Source organism: Tursiops truncatus, chromosome X, assembly GCF_011762595.2.
Source record: "Tursiops truncatus isolate mTurTru1 chromosome X, mTurTru1.mat.Y, whole genome shotgun sequence".
Lineage (NCBI taxonomy): Eukaryota > Metazoa > Chordata > Mammalia > Artiodactyla > Delphinidae > Tursiops > Tursiops truncatus.
The window spans coordinates 102,345,950-102,371,524 of NC_047055.1; the positions used below are offsets into that span (position 1 = coordinate 102,345,950).

The 25,575-nt window shown below is 42.8% G+C and overlaps 1 protein-coding gene and 1 long non-coding RNA gene across 2 annotated transcripts in view; one reads left to right on the forward strand and one right to left on the reverse strand.

Moving 5' to 3' along the window:
* The window catches only part of LOC141277634 (uncharacterized), a 204,620-nt gene that overhangs the window by 66,493 nt on the left and 112,552 nt on the right, over window positions 1-25,575 (reverse strand). The gene's annotated exons all lie outside the window — the stretch shown is intronic.
* LOC101338323 (ferritin heavy chain-like) lies at window positions 12,338-13,074 on the forward strand. The gene has a single exon (XM_033849322.2). It carries the CDS (start codon window positions 12,435-12,437, stop codon window positions 12,984-12,986), a length of 552 nt encoding a protein of 183 aa, XP_033705213.2. The 5' UTR covers window positions 12,338-12,434; the 3' UTR covers window positions 12,987-13,074.

The window sequence follows — 25,575 nt, forward strand, 5'->3', positions numbered from 1 at the left end:
CAGACAACGGTGGGAATTTTCCTACTTTCCTCATGCAAGTGTCACATTTCAGTAAGTATAGACTAGATACCAACCCAATGCCATTTCAAGCTTGTAATGTGATCCTCTGTGGCATTAAAAGGGAATATATTTATTTGTTACCCTTCCTTCCCCTCTGTCCTCTTTCTGCACATCTACCTCTGCAGTCACCATGGCTTTGCCCACATCTGATGCAGCTTCTTTCACCTGCCAGAACCATGCTGACACATTGAAGATGAACAGCAGGTGGTCACTCCATTTTCAGCATCTGGATGACCAGGGGTTTGGCTTTAATCTTTCAGGGCATCATGTATTTCTATTGATTCTAAGTAGATGAAGAGGAAGATTTTCCGTAATTGTGCCCTGCCACTATTGTGACCACGAGCTGTTAACAGGAGATAAGCTAAGCAAAAGCTGGCCAACCCCATGTGGTGATTCAGACCCCATTGTAGCTCTTATATTCTCCCTTGAAAAGAGTAAAGTTGGGACAGTTAGGATTGATATCCTCTGAATCAACTGACCACAGGAGAGGACACATTTCTTCAATATTCCCTGAGGGAAATAAGTAAGAATAGCTGGGAAAAGTGTATGTTAGACCAGGGGTCCTGTAAGTCTGATACCTTGAATTTATTTTCTGTTTTTTAATCAAAGCATAATTTACATGCTATAAAAGCACAGACTTTACATGGACAACTTGATGAGGTTTAACACTGTTGTAACTACCATCCCAATTAAGTTAGGAATATTTCCATCATCTTAAAAAGTTCCCTTGCATCCCTTTCTAGTCAATCCCCCTGCCAGAGGCAACCACTTTCTGACTTTTATTGCCATAGCTTAATTTGGCCAGTTCTTCAACTTCATATAAGTGGAAATATACAGTATTTTGTGTGTGTGTGTCTCAGGCTTCTTTAGCTCAATACAATATCTTTGAGATTCATACATGTTGTTGAGTATATCAGTGGCTCATTCCTTTTTTATTGTTGCGTATTAATTGTATGAATATACCACAATCTATTTATCCATTCACCTGTTGATGGGCATTTGGGTTATTTCCAGTGTGAGGCTCTTATGAATGAAGCTGCCACGAACATTCTTTTACAGGCCTTTTAGTGTACGTGTGTTCTATTTCACATCCTACGTAATGAGTAGAATTTCTGGGTCACAGAATAGGTGCACATTTAACTTCGTAAGAAACTACCATACTGTTTTCCAAAGTGGTAATACCACTCTATATCCTTACCACACGCTCCCCAAAACTTGGCATTGTGTTTTAGCCCGTCTAAAGCTAAAATGATATCTCCCTGATGATACCCTGAATCACTCCCTTCAAAATCCAGGGAGCCAGGAAGTTGGAAATGAAGTAAAATGTCAGCCTAAACCCTTCCCATTCAACATGGATGTGGGTCCAGATCGGCAGCCACGCTCAACTGCTGCTCACTCTTGGCCAGCATGGACCTGACATTCCAAAAAACAAAGGGCTTTATGGAAAGTTCATATCATATACCATATTCAGTAGAACTGAGATACCTTCCGTCTTTCACTCCCTTTTCTCCCCCAAATATCGACACAAATGTTCAACCCAATAAATGACGCATAATTGATAAATACCCAGATGGAACCTGACTGAAATCTCAGCTTCAGAATATTACCTATAATACCAAAAAACAAATTCAAATTCACGCTGAAATTAAACCCATAGGTTTATTACCACAGGAAAAGCTAAAGGCTAAGGTGGAAACACCAGAAGACTGTGATCTCAAACTACAGTCATTTACCTCATGACTTTAACCAAGTCTCTGAACGAGCCAGGGTTCTTAAGTCCTCATCTATAAAATGAGTGTGCCAAAGCTGAGAATCAGAAGTATTTGATGAAAACTGATTAAGTGTGAAAAAAAATCCAAACTTCCTAGGAAAGGGTTTACTACAAAACAAGATTTTTTTTTAAATTTTACAACTATCCTTTAATTTACATTTAAAGAAGAGGAAAACATAACAAAAAATCAAAGGCAAGAGCCCAGTGCTTTGGTCTTTCCTCCTTATTTTATAGTTTGTCATTTTTGTCCAGTTATTTCTGGAGCCCCCAGCTAATAATAAATAATGCCCGTTGACTGATTCTCTTTACTTCCCCCAAGTGACAAAGAACAACTCTATTTAGATTAACATCTCCTTTGCAGAATATATCCCAAAGCTTCCTGGAGTTGCATAATAAGTAATGGAAAAGAGATAGCCTGAAAGAAATTAAGAGCTGGAGAACGAGGAGCAGTGCTCTTTCTACAGCCGAGATTTGACAGGCGTTAGTAACCAGAGCCGCTGCACGCGGCACACTGGGAAGAGAAGAGCCTCGCTTCAGGGATGGGGCTGTCCTAGCACGTTACAAAAGCCTTCCTCGGCTGAGCAGATGATGCTACGGAGCACAGCCCAGCAGCCTAACGGGCCTCCCCGTGCACACATAAGCAGTCACGGTCCACCAGCTACCCATCCCCAGAATGCACTCTACTTCCAGGTTGCAAGTTGTGAGAGATACGGGCACAGCGGCTGCGGGCTCAGTGTGCTGGTGACCTCTGTGCTAGAGAACTTAGGAAATGTAACTACAGAAATCATTCAGAGTGTGCCCCTAATACTTCCAGCTCTCTATTTTCCAGGTACATGGTGAGGTGGCATTTCTCTGTCCTCTTCGAAGTCAGGGCAGGTGATTTTCTTTGGCCAATGAAATGTAAGCGAAGTGACACATGTCACTTCCTGGTAGAAGCTTTAAGAGCCAGTGTGCGATTTGCCATGTTTTTGTCCCACTGCTCCAGTGGTCATAGAAGTATGTGTTGAGACGAGGCCTCTGTCAATCTCATTCTGGTGAGGCAATAATGAACAGGGCCTTCTGTCGATGCATGGCGGACGGCTAGTATAAGCAAGACCCTGTGCTTTCTGACCCTGAGAGTAGGAGCCTCCTTACATTTTGTGCCCTGGGCAGTCACTAGCCTCACTGGCCCGGAGGAAGAATTAAGTTCTCATTGTGCCAAGACACTGAGATTTGGGGGAGGGGCTAATCTGTTACTGAAGCACTCAGTAGCCTTTTCTGACTGATAAAACATCCCTGCACTGGACTGGAAAGAGGAGCGTAGATAAGACTCTGGGATTGGGACTGAGCTTTCTGGGACCTGGAGACTCCACCTCTGAAATCACTTCTGTTTTTATTCATAGGGAAGCCATGACATTTAGGAAAATAAAATCACATTAAGTAATCAAATTAAGTGAACTTACAGATATTCCTGTATGGGATAGGCATGGCCAGAATCAAAAAAACTGGGGCTTCCCTGGTGGTGCAGTGGTTGAGAGTTCGCCTGCCCATGCAGGGGACACGGGTTCGTGCCCCGGTCCGGGAGGATCCCACATGCCGCGGAGCGGCTGGGCCCGTGAGCCATGGCCGCTGAGCCTGCGCGTCCGGAGGCCTGTGCTCCGCAACGGGAGAGGCCACAACAGTGAGAGGCCCGAGTACCGCAAAAAAAAAAAAAAAAAAAAAAAAAAGCAAGCTAACAACACAATTGTCCCAGGGTAGGGTGATTGTACATAAATAGAAAGTAAGAGGGTAAATAGGCCGGTCAAGATTCAGATCAAATGCCTACTCTGCTCTTCTCAGGGCCCGTTAAAAGTAGTTAAATTTCATTTATAACAAGCATGCACATCTGCCACACATTACCTGCTGGGGTCAAATCAAGCTCTCCATGTACATGGTAATGGGCATAAGCAGCTCTGTCAACATAACCCACGAAGCCCGTCATACTCCTTATCTCAGTGCTTTAGATACCTGCCTAGAAGTATTCCGTTTTCAAAATAATCACCTAGTTAAGTACCTTGTGGTCTAAAGTTGGATTCTTTGGAATCAGAGAACCGTGATGAGCTCTCAGACTTTCTCTAGAAAATCAAAGTACTTTCCCCTTGCTGCAAACCTTTAGCTATCTCATGTAATTAGGGTGATTGGCATATCACGCGGCCTTATGCTGGGAGTTCGCCAGGTGCTTGGAGAGTGAGCTGAAGCCCGGGTGGGTCAGTGAGTTTCACACAGAGAAAACCCCTTCACAGCCACAAACTACACCCACAATTGTGGTCTCAAGACAAATTCTGTCAAATTAGCCCCAAAGGAGCCTGGATAAGCATGTCTATAGCTCTCCACAACCCATCATTGCTAATGGAAAAATGAGTCCTAACACTTCTCTTCCTGGTTACATCATCTCTCTGGGGTTCTGCCTACTCACACGCCGTCTTTCAGACACACTCTTCCCTAAACTATCACTACTTTACAACAGAAGAAATACCTACTAAAGAGCTGAACGCTTTTTATCAAAACTATCATGTTAATTGAGCCCTTTCCCCTGAGCTCTGAAGCCAGTAGTCACTGTCTGACAGGGCCTCTTCTCCTGATGTCCCAGAACTCCCAGGGCTCAATTAAAACACAGGTCATCACCTTTCTCCCCTATCTGCTTGGCCTCCTGCATGGCCAGGCTTGAGAATGGTGAATCAAAGCGTGAAATCCGGGAGTCCTAGACTCCTCTCTTTCCCTCATTACCCACATCCATCTTCAAATTCTAGTGCTCTTCCACCTCGATGACATTTGCCCCCCATCCTTCCTGTCTATTTCCCTTGCCACTGCCCTCCTCTGCCCAGAAGTTTCCCAGCTGTTTGTTCTCCTTCTCTGCAATCTCATGCCCTCCCGCAATCTACCTCTCACTCGTGCCAGAGAAACCTGTCTAAGACAAAAATCTGATTTTGACAGTCCTCTGTTTTGAAAAGTCTCAAGTATCCCATTAGGTAGAGAATAAATCCCAGAGCCGGGCTCCTGGATTTCCAGATTTCTCTCAAAATACTTGTGGCTCTCCCCCTTGCATTCCCACATCATCCATCACAAACTGCTAGGAGTTGTCTGTACATGTCACATACTTTCACACCTCCATGCTTTTCCTCCTGTGGGGTCACTAACTGGAAAGCCCTTCCCTTCAAGTCCTACCTGGGGAATTTCTACTCATCAGCTCGAATGTCAACTCTCTGAGGGCACTCCTCAGCTTCCTTCATGCTTTTCCTTCCTCTGTGGACCCACTGTTCTGGTAAAACTTTCTGACCCTGTGTTTCAGTTACCTTTTGCTGCAAATCAACTCCCTCCCCCTGCAAAACATAGTAGATTAAAACAACCACCATTTTCTTATGGTTCATAATTCTCAGTGTGAACTGGCTCAGCTCAATAGTTATTCTGTTCTTTGTGATGTCAGCTAGGCTGCGATCATCTAGAATATTTAAAACGGCTCACTTGGGCTTCCCTGGTGGCGCAGTGGTTGAGAATCTGCCTGCCAGTGCAGGGGACACGGGTTCGAGCCCTGGTCTGGGAGGATCCCACATGCCGCGGAGCAACTGGGCCCGTGAGCCACAACTACTGCGCCTGCGCGTCTGGAGCCTGTGCTCCGCAACAAGAGAGGCCGCAATAGTGAGAGGCCCGCGCACCTCGATGAAGAGTGGCCCCCGCTCGCCGGAACTGGAGAAAGCCCTCGCACAGAAACGAAGACCCAACACAGCCATAAATAAATAAATTTTAAAAATAAATAAATAAAAAATTAAAAAATAAAATAAACGGCTCACTCACATGACCTGAAACTAATACAACATCGTAACTCTACTATATTCCAATATAAAATAAAAATTAAAAATAAAATAAAATGGCTCACTCATGTGGCCTTGCACTTGGTGTTGGCTGTTGTCTGGGAACTCAGCCTCTCTTCCCCTCCTTCATGTGGTTCGATTTTCTCACAGCATGCTGGCTAAATTCAGAGGGAAGGGAGTGTCCCAAGAGCAAAACTTCCAAATGAAAGGAAGAAAAGTCTGCCCGTCCTCTTTGAAGTCCCAGAATGCCACTTCCATCACATTGGTCAAGGCAGTCACCGGATGGGAAAAATAAGTGCCAACTCTTTAAATGAGGAGCAGCGTGCTCCAACAGGGAGGGGAGGAATTGTTGGGGCCGTCTTTGCAGACTAGTTACCACACCCTGCTGGCGTGTATTCAAGACTCTCCTGGCCATTCTAAACGCCTCCTGATGATAAGCACTGTGTTTTAATCATCTCTTTACCCACAGCTCTTAGCACAGCTCCTAGAACATGGTACTCATTTTCAGATACTTCAAAATGTGTTTGCTGACTCTATCAATCCAATTACATCCGATCAAATCAGCCCATCGTTTCTGAGCTCCTATTCTGTGCTATTCTGTCTTGTTGGGTGTTGTGGAGTCGAAGAAAGGGTCTTTGCCCTCCAGAAGCTTATGAGTCGGGGACAACATTGCACCAAAGGGACATAACAGAAAAGGAGATGATTAATAGTTCGAGGCAATAACAAACAAGCCATCACTGGAGAATCCACGATTGATTTCCAAGCTAATTGTGTGGGCACTAATCCCTATAGATCTTCGAGGAGGCTGTGTTCACTTCATAGAGAAGAGGTTTTAGGTAAGAGATGGGGTTGGATTTGAATCTGAACGTCAAGCTAGGACTGGGGTGGGAAAGAAATATGACCATGGTGGAATACTAGAAGCAATGATGTGGAGATGGGACCACACAAGTTGCATTACTTAGCATGCTTACACACACAAACGCACACACACACAATTGTACATTTTTTTCAATAGGATCCTTGCTATAACCACACTCTAATAAGTGAGAAAGTAAATAACAGTGGTCAAAAATGTGAGTTCTAAATAATTTTAAAATATAACTAGGAGAAATAGATAAAACAGGCACAGCATAGATTAGATTGCTCACTAAATATCACGTTTTCCCAGCCTCTTTTGAAGTTGGTTTGGGCTGAAGTGAATTTGACTTCTGGTCCAAGGCAAGAAAGAGCTCGTGGGAGGTCTCCATGCATCCTGTTTCCCTTCTGTGTAGCTGGAAGTAAAGAATTCTGAGATGAGAGAACTGCAGGATGGAACTTAGCCTGCATCTGTAAGTTAACCATCCTTGGAGAGCCATGAAGGAGAGTCACTTCACCTGTCTCAGACTGCGATGTGGCCAAGAAATAAATATTGTCTTCAGCCATTGAGAAATTTCAGTTTTATTTGTTACTGCAGCATAGCTTACCCTATTCTATTATACCTAGTGTTCTCTATGAAGGAATTGCAATATCACATAATAAAAATTATTCATCCTCTATTTAGAAAAGACAGCAAGCAAAGAAAACTTTTAAAATCTACTTTTGGCCATCTGCAATAGAGAGGTATGCCTTCCTGCCTAGGAGCAAGTGACTACGAGGTATCTAATTAAACAGTCAGCATCTATACCCCTTGTGTACATTGATTGGACTCACTTATGCATTGCTGTGCAGAACATTCTGCAATAGCTCTAATCAGTGGCAACAGAAGGTGAGCAAGGGAAGACAAAGGTTATTTGAAATAAACAGATAGTTCTCAAACCTTATTAAGTCAACATCTTCCCCAACCAGACTTTTTAACATGGCTACTAACAAGTAGAATATGACTCTCCTGCTTCCTCTTCCCTGTTCCTCATCTAATTACATGAGCGATAACCAAAGGACCAATCACCTAAGAAGGGAGCCAGAGGCCAGAGAAATCCACAAGCTAGAACACTGGAGCCAGAAGCTTGGGTGGCAGCTCCACCTGGACCATTATTTTATTGCCTGAGACTGTCCTAGATGAGACACTATTTTTTCTATCAGCTCCATTTATTCTCTGGCTGGAAGGAACGTCCAGCTGCATACTGGTTTCTGGGTCCTCATGAGTTTCTTAGGCTGTGCATTAAACTTGAGACAGAGAACACTTGTTTTTTGGAATAGACGCCTCTGAAGTGAGCAGTGTTCGCAAAAGGCCCATTCTGAGAATGGTCCTACTTGATCCAGGGAGCAAGGGATGTAAAAGAGTAATAGATTTGCCTCTTAATTATTTGCCCTGAAGAGAGGAAGCCAAGAGAATAAACATCCCAACCTCACTCTCCTCTTGCCCTCCCATCTCCTGCCAGTGCGTCCCATTGGCTGAACCCAATCAGAAGCCAGAGGGCAGAGGGGCCCATGGATGCAGTCCACACAAGCCACGCTCCCAGGAATCAGAGTAAGATGGAGAAGGACAGAGAATAGTCCTGGAGAGGCAAGTGGAGAACATCCAGCACAATGATGAAAACCGAAAGGTTACAACCTTAGAGAAAAGTCATATTTAGCTGAATTAGTATCAGTCATCAACTTACACACACCAGTATATACAACGGGCATGTTTAAATTTAGAGGACTTTCCTTTGCCCAACATAGCGATTCTCCTTTCTTTCCCCCAAGGCGGAACGGTGAGGAAGTGGAGACTGGAAGGATGTGGGTGTCGGACATGTCTCATTGGCACCCAACCAGATAGGAGCCACCACAAAACTCTCTTATGGCCTTTGTGCTAAAAAGATGCCCTTTAGTGGAGCCGACCCGGATGCATTAGAACTTCCCTGTCTCTGATCACCAACTGGAAGAGCCTTCCCTGGAAGGTGGAGCCCATGGCCCAGTCCTGAATACTTCACACCCTCAGTATCTGGGGGTCCCAACACCCCTTTCAGGAGTATGACTCAGCACAAAAGTGCTGATGAAGAAAGCCTTTCTCCTGGCTCCAAAGGTTCATGTTTCTACCTCATTCCAGGGTTAATTTTACCCAGATCGTGCCTCTCAGCCTGTGAGAATCCCATGCGAGTCAGTCAACCGTCCACTCCTCAAATCTCTGCTGACTGCTTTCCATGCCTGGAAGCTCTCACCAATGCCCTGGTTCTCAGCTGCTTCTGGTTCTCCATGGGCCTTTACTGGCCACGGCTACTTCCCTGCCAGCCCTAGCACGCACTGAGCCAGCCTCACCCCACAGTGTACAGTGTCCTGCTTATGAGGTCCCTCCTGTGGCTTACTCTCTAAATGCCTCCTTCCTCCCCTGGTTTGCATTGGTCCCCTGCTTCCCCAGAGTCCCCCCTGCCTCCTTCTCCTCAGAGATGCTATCCTTCCAGTCTACATCCCCGTCAGGAATTCTATGCCTTTAGATCCCCATCTCTTCTGGAATCGTATATCTGATGAGCAGCCCATAAAAGCAGTTAATGTACTAAGCCAACTCCTGCGAGCTTCGACTGTGTTCTTAGTGGGGGTGGGGGTGAGAATGAGAAATGTTTTAACATTTTTAAAAAATAAAATAAAATCATGGCTCTCATGTAAATATAAAATAAAAACATGTCAAAGATTTTATTTAACTCATTAATTAATGAGGAAACCAGTAAGATGTTACACATCATTCAAAGGAAAACTCAGAGAGCCATACATATAGAGGCAGGCGATAAGTAACGTTGGGATGAATGCACAAACAGCTGCAAAACTAGTCCCAAATAAGTCGCATTCCACCAGACACAATTCATTTGCATTTCTGTGGACAAGAATCATTTGCATTATTATTAGTTTTCTAAAATTTCGTTATAAAATAGCTCAAAATCAATGAAAGGTGGAAATAATCACGAAGGGTACTCTAAAAAGGACACCCAGTAAACCTTTTCTTTGCCAATTTTAAAATCTTTCACAATTTTTCCTGATAGGAGAAAGGCCTCTCCCCTTTCCCATAGGAACCCACATCTAACATAACTACTGGAAGCACTGTCTGTGAGTGGGAACGGGCATTTCTGCTTGTGGAGACCAATATATGTGTCTTCAAATCCAAACCTCAATAAGTGCTATAGACTGAATGTTTGTGTTCCCCACCCAAAATCTGTACGTTGAAATCCTAACCCCCCAGTGTGACGGTATTAGGTGGTGGGGCCTTTGGGAGGGAGGTGAGTACATCGTGAGACTGGGGCCCTCATAAATGGAATTAGTACCCTTATAAAAGAGACCCTGGAGAGCTCCCTCGAAGAACCCGACCACACCGGCATCCTGACCTTGAACTTCCAGCCTCCAGGTACTTTGTTACAGCAGCCTGAACAGACTAAGACAACAAAACATGGCAGCTTCCTCCCTTTTAGAGCATTGTTATTAAGAGTGTGGTCTGGCATCACCTAAAACGCTGGTTTAGAAATTCAAATTTTGGGACTTCCCTGGTGGCGGTGGTTAAGAATCCGCCTGCCAATGCAGGAGACACGGGTTTGGGCCCTGGTCCAGGAAGATCCCACATGCCGCGGAGCAACTAAGCCCGTGTGCACAACTACTGAGCCTGTGCTCTAGAGCCCACGTGCCACAACTACTGAAGCCCACATGCCTAGAGCCTGTGCTCCCTAACAAGAGGAGCCACTGCAATGAGAAGCCCGCACACTGCAATGAAGAGTAGCCCTCGCTCACCACAACTAGAGAAAGCCCACGCGCAGCAATGAAGACCCAATGCAGCCAAGAACAAAATATTAATTAATTAAAAAAAAAAGAAATTCAAATTTTAGCTTCAGTCTAAATTAGAATCTATATTTTAAAAGGTCCCAGACCTAAATAAATGGAAAGATATCCCACGTTTATGGATCAGAAGACTTAATATTGTTAAGATATCAATACTCCCCCAAATTATCTACAGATTCAACACAATCCCTATCAATATCCCAGCAAGCTTTTTGGGGAAAAAAACTGTCAAGCTTATCCTAAAATTCATATGGAAATACAAGGGACCCAGAACAGCCAAAACAATCTTGAAAAAGAAGAATAAAGTTGGATGACTCATACTTTCCTATTTCAAAACTTATTACAAAGCTACAGTAGTCAAGGCAGTGTTGTACTATCGTAAGTTTAGATATATAGATTTACAGAATCGAACTGGGAGTCCAGAAATAGGCCCATATATTTACGACCAATTGATTTTCAACAAGTATGCCAAGACCATCCAATGGGGAAAGAATAGTCTTCTCAGCAAATGGTACTGGATAACTGAAGACCCTCACACAATAGAATGAAGTTAGATTCCCTACCTCACATCATATACAAAAATTAATTCAAAATGGATCAGAGATCTAAATGTACCTAAATCTAAGAGCTAAAACTATAAAATTCTTAAAAGAAAACCTAGGTGTAAATCTTTGTGACCTTAAATTAGGCAATGGTTTCTTGATATGACACCAAAAGCACAAGTGACAAAAGAAAAATAGATAAATTGTACTTCATCATAATTAAGAACTTTTGTGCTTCAAAGGAATCACCATTAAGAAAGTGAAAAGACAACCCACAGAATGGAAGAAAGTATCTGTGAATCATGTATCTGATAAGGGACTTATATCCAGAACAGATGCAGAACTCTTACAACACGACAATAAAAAGACAAACGATTCTATTTTTCAATGGGCAAGAGATTCGAGTAGACACTCCTCTAAAGAAGGCATGCAAATGGCCAATAACTACATACAAAGGTGCTAAACATCATTAGTCATTAGGGAAACGCAAATCAAAACCACAACCACTTACTATCCACTAAGAGGATTAAAATTTTAAAACAGACAGACAATAACAGTGTTAGAACCTTCACATCTTGCTGGTGGGAATGTAAAAATGGTGCTTTGGAAAACATTCTGGGAGTTCCTCAAAATATTAAACACAGAGCTACCATATAACCCAGCAATTCCATGCCTATGTATATTCCCAAGATAATCAAAAACATGTATACACAAAAACCTGTACAAGAAGGTTCATAGCAACATTATTCATAATCGCCACAGAATGGAAACAACTCAAATGTCCATCAACTGATGAAAGGATAAATAAAATGTGATATATCCACATAATGGAATACAATTTAGCAATAAAAAGGATAAAAGATTTAAAACATTATGCTAAGTAAAAGAAGGCAGATACAAAAGGCCACATACTATATGATTGCATTTATTTGAAAAGTCCAGAACAGGCAAATCTACAGAGATAGAAAGTTGATTAGTGGTGGCCAAACCTGGGGGGAGGCAGGATGGGGAGTGAGTGCTAATGGGCAGAGAAGTTCATTTTGGAGTGATGAAAATACTCTGAGATGTGGTAATGGTTGCACAACTCCATGAATATACAAAAAAACAGGTAAATGTTCACTTTCCAAAGGTGAATTTTATAGTATATGAATTATATCTCAAAAGGGTTATTATTATTTTTTTAATGGTCTCAAGACAGTGCAGAGGTGCCCTGGGTTTCCGGCCTCACCCAGGTTCCTAGGGAACCTAGAGCATGGTGCCCCGCCCCCTTCCGGCCACCGTCACCCCCTTCCGGCCACCGTCACCCCCTTCCAGTAATGGACTCGCCCCCCACCCTCTGTCCCCTCCCCTTCCCATCCCATAACGGACTCCATATCCGGCCCATCCTAGAGAGGGTGCCCAGCGCTTCCGGCCGCCCTCTTCGACCACGGGGGAGAGCCCCGAGGCAGCTACCGCGGGCCCCGCGGCTTCGCCTTCACCTTGGCCTTCACGCCCGCCACGCTGCCCGTGCCGTCCGCCATGCTGCCCGCGCCGCCCTCGCAGGTGCGCCAGAGCTACCACCCCGACTGCGAGGCCGCCATCAACAGCCATTTCAACCTGGAGTTCCACGCCTCCTCAGTGTGCCTGGCCGCGGCCGTTTACCTCTACCGCTACGACGTGGCCTTGAAACACTTCAGCTGGTTCTTCGTGCGCCGCTCCCTCGAGCACAGCGGTTGGGCCCGGCGCCTGATGCGCCTGCAGAACCAGCGCGGGAGCCGCATCCGCTTCCAAGACATCGGGAGACCAGTCAGTATCGAGTGGAAGAGCGGCCTCAAGGCCATGAAGTGCACCTTGTTCCTGGAGAAGTTCGTGAACCGCAGCCTGCGCCACCTGCACCAGCTGGCCATCGACAAGAGCGACCCCCACCTGCACCGCTTCCTGGCAACTCACTACTCCAGCCAGCAGGTGGCGTTCATCAGCGAGCTGGAGGGTCATGTCACCACCCTGAGCATGATGGGGGCCCCGGACGTCGACCTGGCAGGGTCCCTCTTTGACAAGCTCACCCTGGGCGACAGCGACAAGAAGAACTGAGCCTGGACTGGACTTCCCCAGAGCCACGGGGTGACCAGAGCCCTGGTCACCGTGCCTGCCATACACACGGCAATAGTGCCCTTGCAGAAGAAGTTCACTTAAGTTTTTTTCTTCCAGTTTTGCCACTTCTTCCAATAAAGTTATTTGGTTCCTAAAGAAATAAAGGTCTCTCCTTGGTTCCTGTGTGCAAATCGCTCACTTTTTAAAACAGGTATCCAGGAGGCTCTCCACCCACCCATGCCCCACCCACATGCCGCTCAGGATCTCCACAGAGGGAGGGAGAAGGCATTCCATGGGGCCCCGGAAAGTGCAACATCCATCTTCCCCTTATAAACAGTGTGTGTGGGGTGGGGTGAGATGGGTGGCCTGGGGCCCTAATGGGTGGGTGGGTGGTGTCTGCGGGTGCCCATATATGGTAAAGATATAAAAGAACATGGTCTAGAATTCATCACAGTGGTTGCCTCTGGGGAAGAAGTGAAGGGAATGGGCAGGGATTAAAAGAAAGGGGATCTTGGGCTTCCCTGGTGGCGCAGTGGTTGAGAGTCCGCCTGCCGATGCAGGGGACACGGCTTCGTGCCCCGGTCCGGGAGGATCCCACATGCCGCGGAGCGGCTGGGCCCGTGAGCCATGGCCGCTGAGCCTGCGCGTCCGGAGCCTGTGCTCCGCAACGGGAGAGGCCACAACAGTGAGAGGCCCGCGTAACGCCAAAAAAAAAAAAAAAGAAAAAAGGGGATCTTCAGCATTATCTGATGTATCTTAATTCAATAAATTACGCAAATGTTAATGGTTGTTGATTCTCAGTAGCACGCTGGGGGCCCTGGAAGCCAACATGTCAGTCTGTTGTTGACAAGCTCACCCTGGGCTACAGTGATAATGGGGAATGAGCCTTGGGCTGTCTTCCCCATAGCCAGGGGTTGACCAACTAAAATAATAATAATGGCACTTTGCAAGTCCAAGTCCTCTTATTTACATTCTTGTATTTTATTTATATAAGAACCTCAAGAAGTAAGAAGGATAGGTGTTATCAGTGAGGAAAAGGTAGGCCACACAGGTAAGAAGTAGCAATGTGGAATGTGGACATGAACATAGATTTTCTGATGCCGTGTGTGTGTGTGTGTGTGTGTGTGTGACCCCACAGGTTAACAATGGGTTAAGAAAGATTGTGTGGGTAGACTGGGAATCCAGCCAGATAACTAGCCTCAGAAGGGAGGGAAATCCCCGACACTCTTAAAGACATCCCTGATCACTGCAGTCTCTCTAATTACAGGTGTGCCTTCCAGCCGAGGGTGGGAATGGCTGCTAAACCTCCGCCAGAATCCTTCTCATAGGAAAGAAGTCTTCGGAATTGGCCACCGGATGCATAAGAGGTCGCAGGGCACCTCGCAGGAAGGCAGTCACCACCTATGCACATGAATCCCTCTGTTCAGGCTCTCTCCCTCACACACGCAGCGACACTGCTGCCTGAGTTGGCCCTGAATACCTGGAAAGAACTTGGGACTGGAAATCCCCAGAGATTGCATCTTTGCCTGTGGTGGCTTCTCTTCAGGCACAAAAGGTGAGGGGAGTGGCTGCAAAACACACATGTTCTGCCTGCGAATTCACCTCATCTGGACTGAGAAACCCTGTATTTTTGCCATGCGTGGGGTACTGTAATCTATATACCAAAGCACTGCCTGTCATGGGCTCTGCACCTGGGTTCTAAAGCTGACTCCAGTCTTGGGCGCCGGGCCCCCCTTTTTATCCCATCTTTTCCTTTTGTGTGATTCAGAGGGACTCCCCGGGATAACGCAGAGAAGTCTACTTAGAGCTACATCCTCTTATTTTACCTGGAAAAGAAGGATTTCCTCACCTGCAAGACTCAAAGAGACTTGTGATTATAACACTCCAGTGCCTATTACAAGCCACTACTTGTAGTGTCACATTTCCCAGCTTTTCTTTAAGAATCCCTGGCAGGGAAGTTTAAATACGGGGGCAGCTCAATTATTTCTCTCCTTGTTCTTCTACAAGACAAAAGTGAACATTCTAAATCCCCCTTTTCCTAGTTCAGTTTTGGGGTCCACAGTCTTTTGAACATGTGGGGCAGTGATGGAAAGAAGTAAGAAACATTCAGACTAATGGAGTTTGCCCCCTTGTACTTTACATCTTGACTTTGTCCATCACTGTAAGTCTCCTCATTTTCCCACCCTCCCCTGCTTGCCGTATACCTCTCAAAAGGGGTGAGCAAACTTCTGGTGGGTGTGTCACCTTCCTGCATACTCACAGCCTTCCCGACTCCTCGATAACCTGACTTTCAAGACATGGGAGTGAGTTGTGACTTGGTCTTCCAGCCCTGGAAAATACCACCCTGAGATGCACAGCTGGATGGCTGTCAGTCATTGGCCGTGCTCTGTTGCTTGGGGGAATAATGTCTGAAATAGTGGCTGTTGCTATGGGTACTGGAGTCTCAGGCAATGATAATATCAGGACAGACTGAGGGAAAATGATAATAAAATTGATAACTTCATCTCAGGCTCAAACACAGATTCAGATTAACTGTGTTGAATAATTTACCTCTGGGGGAAAAAAATCCTCACTCTATCACAAAAGGAAATTTCTTAATAGATGGTTGTCACTGACAAATTGTACTTCATTTTCCAGAAAAAGGAAAAGTTATTTTTTTCCCTCAGAAATGTGTGACAAGCAGTACAAAGCACCCATTAATTTCTCCTGAATCATCTCTACTCTTGAAATTTGTTCTACATTTCTGATTTTTAAATTCTCCTTTAATTTTTTTTCATTTGCCAGCAATTCCAGTTTCTTTTCACAAGCCCAAGAGACATATCTAATCAAGTATTCAGGAGAGGAAGGCATTATCACTAATCTTGGAAGTGATACTATGCTCCAGGTTTTAAAATAAAAATTTTTATTACAGATTTTTTTTTGCAGTCCTGAGTTCATCTTCAGAGGGATATTGATGGAGAATATGCTTCAGGAAAGCTGAAGTGAAGGTGATTAGAAAAGCATTAGGACACCTAAAAAGTAAAGAAATGTATGCCTTGATTCATTTGGTCAAGAAGGATGTAAGAGTGGAATACGTTACAGTGAGAAAGCAAAGTAGTAAGGGCTGACATAATAATCGTGTATCAGTTTGGATTGGGTTTGGTTATGAGTAACTGAGATCAGAAAAGCAGTGGCTTTAAGAAAAAAAAAAAAAGGTTTTCCTCTCCCATATGTAAAACAAGTATGGAGGAAAACAGTTCAGGCTGCTGAGGAAATTCCTTCCATTTCATTTCACTCATTCCAAGAGGTGCATTTTTTTTCACATCTTTAAAATTGGGATACATCTTACAATCACTGTTGGCTACAGCTGTCATTGCCTGAGCAAGCGCATCAGGACTCAATGGAGTGGTCTCACTGGCTAGGAACAAACTTCTAGCGCCATTAGAAGAGTACTCAAGAAATTCTGCATCACCAACACTCTTGATGGTACGGAGGACGATATTAAGAGATACCAATATTATTAAGAGATACTGAGTACAAAACTGATTAGAAGAGTTGAAATTTGTTTTACTTAAAGCATTTGTTTATCTATTCCAGCTCTATTGAGATAGAATTGACATATAATATTGTGTAAGTTTAAGGTGTACAACATGATGACTTGATACACATATATATTGTGAAATGATTACCATAATGAAGTTAGTTAACACATCCTTCACCTCACATAATTACCTTTTTGGGGGGTGGTGAGAACATTTAAGATTTACTTGAAACCATCGACAAAACAAAAAGACAACCTACTGAATGGGAGAAAATATTTGCAAATGATATGACCAAAACGGATTAATATCCAAAATATATAAACAGCTCATACAACTCAGTATAAAAAAAAACATAAAACCTGATTTTAAAATGGGCAGAAGACCTGAATAGACATTTTTCCAAAGAAGACATACAGATGGCTAACAGGCACATGAAAAGATGCTCAACATCACTAATTAGAGAAATGCAAATCAAAACTATAATGATCTCAAAACCACAATGATCACCTCACATCTATCAGAATGGCTCTTATCAAAAAGTCTACAAATAGCAAACGTTGGCAAGGAGGTAGAGAAAAGGGAACCCTCATATACTGTTGGCAGGAAGGTAAATTGGTGCAGCCACTATGGAAAGCAGTATGCAGGTTCCTCAAAAAACTAAAAATAGAACTACTATATGATCCAGCAATTCCACTCCTGGGTATATATCCAGACAACAACACAAACACTAATTCGAAAGGATACATGCACCCCAATGTTCATAGCAGCGTTACTGACAATAGCCAAGATATGGAAGCGACCCAAATGCCTATCACCAGATCAGTGGATAAAGAAGATGTGAGATATAAATATACATATATGGAATATTACTCAGCCATAAAAAAGAATGAAATTTTGCATGTGCAACAACATGGATGGACTTGGAGGGCATTATGCTTAGAGACAGAAGTCAGAGAAAGACAAATACTGTATGTTATCACTTATATGTGGAATCTAAAAGTATAAAACAAATGTATATAACAAAACAGAAACAAACTCACAGATACAGAGAAGAAACTAGTGGTTACCAGTGGGGAAAGGGAAGCAGGGAGGGGCAAGATAGGGGTAGGGGATGAAGAGATACAAACTACTATGGATAAAACAGAGAAGCAACAAGGATATATTGAACAACACAGGGAACTACAGCCATTATTTTATAATAACTTTAAATGGAGTATAAGCTCTAAAAATATCGATCACTATGTTGTACACCTGAAACTAATATAATATTGTAAATCGACTATACTTCAATAAAAGAAACATTTTTTAAAAGATTTACTCTCTTAGCAACTTTCAAGTATATAATACAATATTGTTAACTATAGTCACCATGCTATAGATTAGATCCCCAGAACTTATCTTATGACTGAACATTTGTACCCTTTGACAAATATCTCCCCATTTCCCCCAACCCCAGCCCTGGGTAACCACCATTCTACTCTCTATTTCTATGAGTATGGCTTTTTTAGATTCCACACATAAGTGAGGTCACATAGAATTTATCTTTTCTGTCTGAGTTATTTCACTTAGCATAATGTCTTCAAGGTCCATCCTTGTTGCAAATGGCATGATTCCCTTCCTTTTTTCCATTGCACATATACCACATTTTCTTTATCCATGCATCTGTCAATGGACATTCAGTTTGTTTCTATGCCTTGGCTATTGTGAATAATGCTATAAACACGGGGGTGCAGATATCTTAGAAGAGTTGAAATTTGAATCTAGAGAAGTTCTATCAGTGCCTTAAACAATTTATTTAGTGCATAGTTTCCTTTTTTTGTGTATGCACAAGAGTGATTAACGACAAAAAATTCTGTCTAAATAAGTGTAAAAGAGATCTTTTAATAAGTATAAACTGAAAAATCTACGAAAAATCCAATGGATAAGAAAAGGTTGTGTCTCACTTTAATTGGTAGCATTTTCTTTGTTTCTTTGTGGTTCCTAAAATAATGGTGTGCCTTAAAATTGACATGTTTGATTTGATAAAATACATTCGTTTTTTGTTCCACTGTACAGGGGCTTCTGGTCTTAAGCCGTATTTTCCAATATGGCTACTGGAGCTCCAACTACTTACACCAGCATACCAGGAAGAAGAAAGAATAGATAGATAGATACATATATAGATAGATACATATATAGATAGATAGATAGATAGATAGGTAGATAGAATATAGATAGGAGTGGGGGAAGATCGGGACTTTGCTAGGAGGAGGGAAAAGATAATAAACCTGGGTGCCATGAATGCAGGGTTGATCTTTGAGTTAAGGGATGGTAGCTTACTGTGATTTCTGATTCAGGGGAATGTTGTCATGGGAACATTTATTTTCCTTCAAAATCAGAGGATCCAATAGAAAGGACCAGGCCACATTCACCTGCAGATGTGTTTTGTTTGAACTAATGATTTTTTAAATAATTTTTCAATTTTGGAATAAGTTTAGATTTACATAAATGTTGCAAAGATAGTACAGACAGTTTCTGTATATCCTTCACCCAGTTCCCTCTGTTAACATCTTACATAACCATGGTGCATTTGTCAAAAATAAGAAATTAAAACTAGCACATTACGATTAACTAAATTCCACAGTATATTCAGACTTCACCAATTTTTCCACTGAAGTCCCTTTCTGTTCTGGGTTCCAATCCAGGATACCACATTGCATTTAATGTCATGTCTCCTTGGCCTCCCCTGTCTCAGTCTTTCCTTGTTTTTCATGACCTTGAGAGTTTTGAAGAGTACTGGGCAAGTATTTTATAGAACGTTTACCAACCTGGGTTTGTCTGAAGTTTTCTCCTGATTAGACCGGGTTATGGGTTTGGGCTAAGAATACCACAAAGATGATGTGCTCTTCTCATCACATCATATCAGGAGGTACATGCTATACACATGACTTATCACTGGAGATGTTGACCTTGATCATCTGGTTGAGGTGGGGTCTGCCAGCTTTCTCCCCTGAAAAGTTAATATTTTTCCCTTTCTATGCTCTACTCTTTAGAAGCCAGTCACTAAGTCCAGTTCAACCTCAAGGGATGGGGAGGAGGAATTAAGTACCACCTCCTGGATGGTGAGAATATCTACCTGTAATATTTGAAATTCTTCTGAAAAGAAAACTTGTAGCTTCTCTGCCATTTATGTATTTATTCAGTCATTTATTGTATTTATACCAGTACGGACTCAGAGATATTTACTTCCTACTTTGGGTTATAATCCAACACTACATTATCTATTTAGTTGCTCAAGTTCTTCCAGATTTGGTCATTGGGAACTCTTTCAGTTGGTTCTTGCGTCCCTTTGACATTCTCCCATCACTCTGTGTGTGTGTGTGTGTGCATGTGTGTGTACGTGTGTGTGTGTGTATGTGTATGTAGTACTTCCTTTCTGACACTACAAGATGCTTCAAGCTCATGATGTATTTTCTCTGCCCCAGCCCTAGAACCAGCCACTTCTCCAAGGAGTCCCAGTTCCTTTTATTGGATAAATCGTATTTAGAAACTAAGATCTTGGCAAACTAGTGAGTTTTTAACTGGAAGAATTCTCATAAAATTCTATTTTTCTGGCTTCTCTTAAAAATATTAACTGTCTGGCCACACTGGGCCCTGTCCCATGGAAGCGTTCATATGGAACTGAGTTTCAGTGGCCATCTTAATGTAATTACATTCTTCAATTCACCACAGAAAATGCCATCCAAGCAATGTAATTTAGGTACCCAAATGCACCTCTTCATTAATTTAAATTACCCACTGGGCCCTGCTGGTACTCACTTTTGTATTGTTGTTCTTAGATTCTGTCTCAAGCACCATGGAGAGTGCAGGAGTCAGTAACTTGGAATGGATCCTCTGCCCCAGAAAAAGGATGGTCCCTGTCCCTTAGGTTGATGTGCCCCTGTGTCTCTGGGCCTCTAATGGTATTTGGGAGGTGAAACTTGGATCACTGGGTTGTCTATTTCCTTGCTGCTTAGAAGTCAAAAGAGCTCAGCTTATAGCTTCATCTACAGGTGTCTCTGTCAGTTTCTTGTCCCCCTGTTAACCAAAGCACTCAACTGCTTTTACCTTCTGTTATCACTTTATGTCATGATGAGAAATTACCTTGATGCTTGTGTAGACTTCACCTGCATCACCAGGCAGGATATATGAAATGTCACAGACCAAAAGGCTCACAGATCAAACTAATATGGCTTGGATCACACTGTTTACTGAATGATTAAGAGCAGTGAGAATCAAGGGGGTGGGGAGAGAGGGAAAGAGGGAGGGGGAGGGGGGGGGGAGGGAGGGAGGGCACGAGCGAGCCCAATGGAAGGACCATACAGCCTGAATCCTATGTCATGCAATGTTCACACGTCCATTCTCTGCTGCTTTAGCTTTCCCCACTTCATATGATTATAAAGACCAGGGAAGAAGATATGTAGAGCCAATATACACCAGTTCTGTCAGAGACACCAAGGTGCAAGTATTCCTAGTGTATAGGGCAGAGGACATATGGGACCAAAATTGGTGTCCCCAGTTGGCGGCTGATCTAAGGATGCGACAACTGTCATGAATACTTGGTGTCTACTTGGTCCTTCCATCCCTTCCTATTCAGAACACATATATTCTGCTGACTTTATCCGTGTCTAATATATCTCACAAGAATTATCTATACTTAGTTTTGTCTAACCTCCTTATTTGTTTTTCTTCTCTATTGCACAGTATTCTTAAATTCTTGCTTAAACAGTGAACAAACATGTCCCTATACAAGCAACTTCTAATCTGTTCTTCAGGATGAAGTGGCCCAGAGAGGTGTCATGAATGCTTTGCAGGGTACTGTTAGGTTGGTTCCTGTCCTGGCTCTGTTGACTACAATCTTTGTTGCCCACCTTGATGATCATCTGAAAACCCTCTCAGGAGCATATCCAGCTCACAATAAAGGGACTCATGACCCCATTTTCTTTAAGGACCTTGATTCCATAGCCCCTTAGCTTCCAATGCCTTGAAGAAATCATTCTCTTCAGCAATCTGGAAAGGAGAGGAAAAAAAATTCTTCCTAAAAAAAAGATATCCCTGCCTAGTTGCCCCACCTCTGTACAGGTCTGATATCTGTAGTGGACTAGGTCCAGGAGGCTCTTGGAAGAAGAAAGATGGGGGCAGAAAGTTGATTTCCTAAGCTAAGAGTAAATGGAAAGGAAAGGAAAATACAGGAGAGGGAGGAACATTCCCAAACTCATTCTATGAGGCCACCATCACCCTGATACCAAAACCAGACAAAGATGTCACAAAGAAAGAAAACTATAGGCCAATATCACTGATGAACATCGATGCAAAATTCCTCAACAAAATACTAGCAAACAGAATCCAACAGCACATTAAAAGCATCATACACCATGATCAAGTGGGGTTTATCCCAGGAATGCAAGGATTCTTCAATATATGCAAATCAATCAATGTGATACACCATATTAACTAATTGAAGGAGAAAAACATGATCATCTCAATAGACGCAGAAAAAGCTTTCAACAAAATTCAACACCCATTTATGATAAAAACCCTCCAGAATGCAGGCATAGAGGGAACTTTCCTCAACATAATAAGGGCCATGTATGACAAACCCACAGCCAACATTGTTCCCAATGGTGAAAAACTGAAACCATGTCCTGTAAGATCAGGAATAAGACAAGGTTGTCCACTCTCACCACTATTATTCAACATAGTCTTGGAAGTTTTAGCCACAGCAATCTGAGAACAAAAAGAAATAAAAGGAATGCAAATCAGAAAAGAAGAAGTAAAGCTGTCACTGTTTGCAGATGACATGATACTATAAATAGAGAATCCTAAAGATACTACCAGAAAACTACTAGGGCTAATCAATGAATCTGGTAAAGTAGCAGGATACAAAATTAAAGCACAGAAACCTTTTGCATTCCTATACACTAATGATGAAAAATCTGAAAGAGAAATTAAGGAAACATTCCCATTTACCATTGCAACAAAAAGAATAAAATACCTAGGAATAAACCTACCTAAGGAGACAAAAGACCTGTATGCAGAAAACTACAAGACAGTGATGAAAGAAATTAAAGATGATACAAACAGATGGAGAGATATATCATGTTCTTGGATTGGAAGAATCAACATTGTGAAAATAACTATACTACTTAAAGCAATCTACAGATTCAATACAATCCCTATCAAACTACCGATGGCATTTTTCACGGAACTAGAACAAAAAATTTCACAATTTGTATGGAAACACAAAAGACACCGAATAGCCAAAGCAATCTTGAGAAAGAAAAACAGAGCTGGAGGAATCAGACTCCCAGACTTCGGACTATACTACAAAGCTACAGTAATCAACACAGCATGGTACTGGCACAAAAACAGAAATATAGATCAGTGGAACAGTATAGAAAGCCCAGAGATAAATCCACGCACATATGGTCACCTTATCTTTGATAAAGGAGGCAAGAATATACAGTAGAGAAAAGACAGCCTCTTCAATAAGTGGTGCTGGGAAAACTGGACAACTACATGTAAAAGAATGAAATTAGAACACTCCCTAACGCCACACACAAAAATAAACTCAAAATGGATTAAAGACCTAAATGTAAGGCCAGACACTATAAAACCCTCAAGGAAAACATAGGCAGAACACTGTACATAAATCACAGCAAGATCCTTTCTGACCCACCTCCTAGAGAAATGGAAATAAAAACAAAAATAACCAAAGGGACCTAATGAAACTTAAAAGCTTTTGCACAGCAAAGGAAACCGTAAACAAGACATAAAGACAATCCTCAGAATGGGAGAAAATATTTGCAAATGAAGCAACTGACAAAGGATTAATCTCCAAAATTTACAAGCAGCTCATGCAGCTCAATATCAAAAAAAAAAAAAAAAAAAAAACAACCCAATCCGAAATTGGGCAGAAGACCTAAATAGACATTTCTCCAAAGAAGATATACAGATTGCCAGCAAACACATGAAAGGATGCTCAACATCACTAATCATTAGAGAAATGCAAATCAAAACTACAATGAGATATCACCTCACACCAGTTAGAATGGCCATCATCAAAAAATCTACAAACAATAAATGTTGGAGAGGGTATGGAGGAAACTGAACCCTTTTGCACTGTTGGTGGGAAGGTAAATTGGTACAGTCACTATAGAGAACGGTATGGAGGTTCCTTAGAAAACGAAAAAGAGAACTACCATACGACCCAGCAAACCCACTACTGGGCATATACCCTGAGAAAACCGTAATTCAAAAAGAGTCATGTACCACAATGTTCACTGCAGCTCTATTTACAATAACCAGGACATGGAAGCAACCTCAGTGTCCATGGACAGATGAATGGATAAAGAAGATGTGGCACATATATACAATGGAATATTACTCAGCCATAAAAAGAAACGAAATTGAGTTTTTTGTAGTGAGGTGGGTGGACCTAGAGTCTGTCCTACAGAGTGAAGTAAGTCAAAGAGAAAAACAAATACAGTATGCTAACACATATATATGGAATCTTAAAAAAAACATGGTTCTGAAGAACTTAGGGGCAGGACAGGAATAAAGACACAGAACTTAGGGGCAGGACAGGAATAAAGACGCAGATGTAGGGAATGGACTTGAGGACACAGGGAGGGGGAAGTGTAAGCTGGGATGAAGCAAGAGAGTGGCACAGACATATACACACTACCAAATGTAAAGTAGCTAGTGGGAAGCAGCTGCATAGCACAGGGAGATCAGCTCGGTGCTCTGCGACCACCTAGAGGGGTGGGATAGGGAGGGTGGGAGGGAGACGCAAGAGGCAGGGGATATGGGGATATATGTATATGTATAGCTGATTCACTCTGTTATACAGCAGAAACTAACACACCATTGTAAAGCAATTATATTCCAATAAAGATGTTAAAAAAAAGAGTAAATGGAAAGGGAAGACATGGCTACATGGGGTGTAGACATGGATGCAGGGAGTTCCAAGAAGCCATTGGATGTTCACTGAATAGCTATTTATGAGAACAAAGAAAGAAGGCAACATGGGACTGGTTAACTGTAGTCCTGAATATGCAATATTAAGTGTCACTAAAATTACATTTTCTCAGGCAACTTTGGTCTTGCCCATTAGGAGAGGAGATTAGGAGAGTGGCTTAAGGCCAATAAATCCAGAGACCAATGAAGAGCAAAAAAACTCATCCGAGCTCTCAGAAATGGGAGTAACCAGAAACGTATCTTTCTGGTCCTCTAATGAAGACATGCTGTGGGCTTCACAACCAGGCAGCTGAGCTACCTTCTCTAACAGTTTGTTCTGGAAGGATCTCTTCTTTATAAACAGAATTACCTCTATCAGAGAGAACCCCCACTTTGTCATCTGAACGCTCCCAAGACGGACCTACTAAAGAAGCTAAAAAAGCAGACTGGGGGCCTGAAGTGTTTGGGGTCTGTCCCCGCTCTGGAGAGTCCTCTGGCAGGCCTCCTTGGTGAGAAACAATCCAAGATACAGCAGACCTTAAATGCAGAATTGCTGCTAGCATAGGGGAGCTCAGTGATGCCAGGGCAGGACTCCTGGTGACACAGTTAACAACAGACCCAGGGGCCTTGGGAGAAGGCTGCTGTGGCACTGGATTAACTGGATTCCAGGGAGCCTCTGATAGTTGCAGGGACACCCACACTAGGGTTTCACTGCTACCTGTCAACTTACATCTTACTGGAAATAACGATGTTACAAGAAGGGGGTTTGTGGAAGGAGATGAAGGGGTGCTTTCCCCTCAACAAATCAAGAAAATCCACTTCAGCTATCTGATCTGTTCATGGCAGCAAAAGAGAGTAGCCTTTAGGAAAAGAAGTTTGGGAGAAAAGGAAAATACCCAACTTGTCTAAGATGTTAGGAAGAGAAGTGGAGACCTGAGGATTTCACATTGAACAAAGCAACTTTAATACCAAAGAAAATTGTTCACTTTTCCCCCTCCATTCATTCTTAAAGGATGTGAACGTATATGGAAAGCAGAGGTTAAAGAAGCGAAGGGAAGAGGGTCCATTGATTGAAAAGCTGTGATCTGGAT

What these genes read in the sequence shown, in the direction of transcription:
- LOC101338323 (XM_033849322.2), top strand. Translation starts at nt 12,435, where the DNA reads ATGCTGCCCGCGCCGCCCTCGCAGGTGCGCCAGAGCTACCACCCCGAC.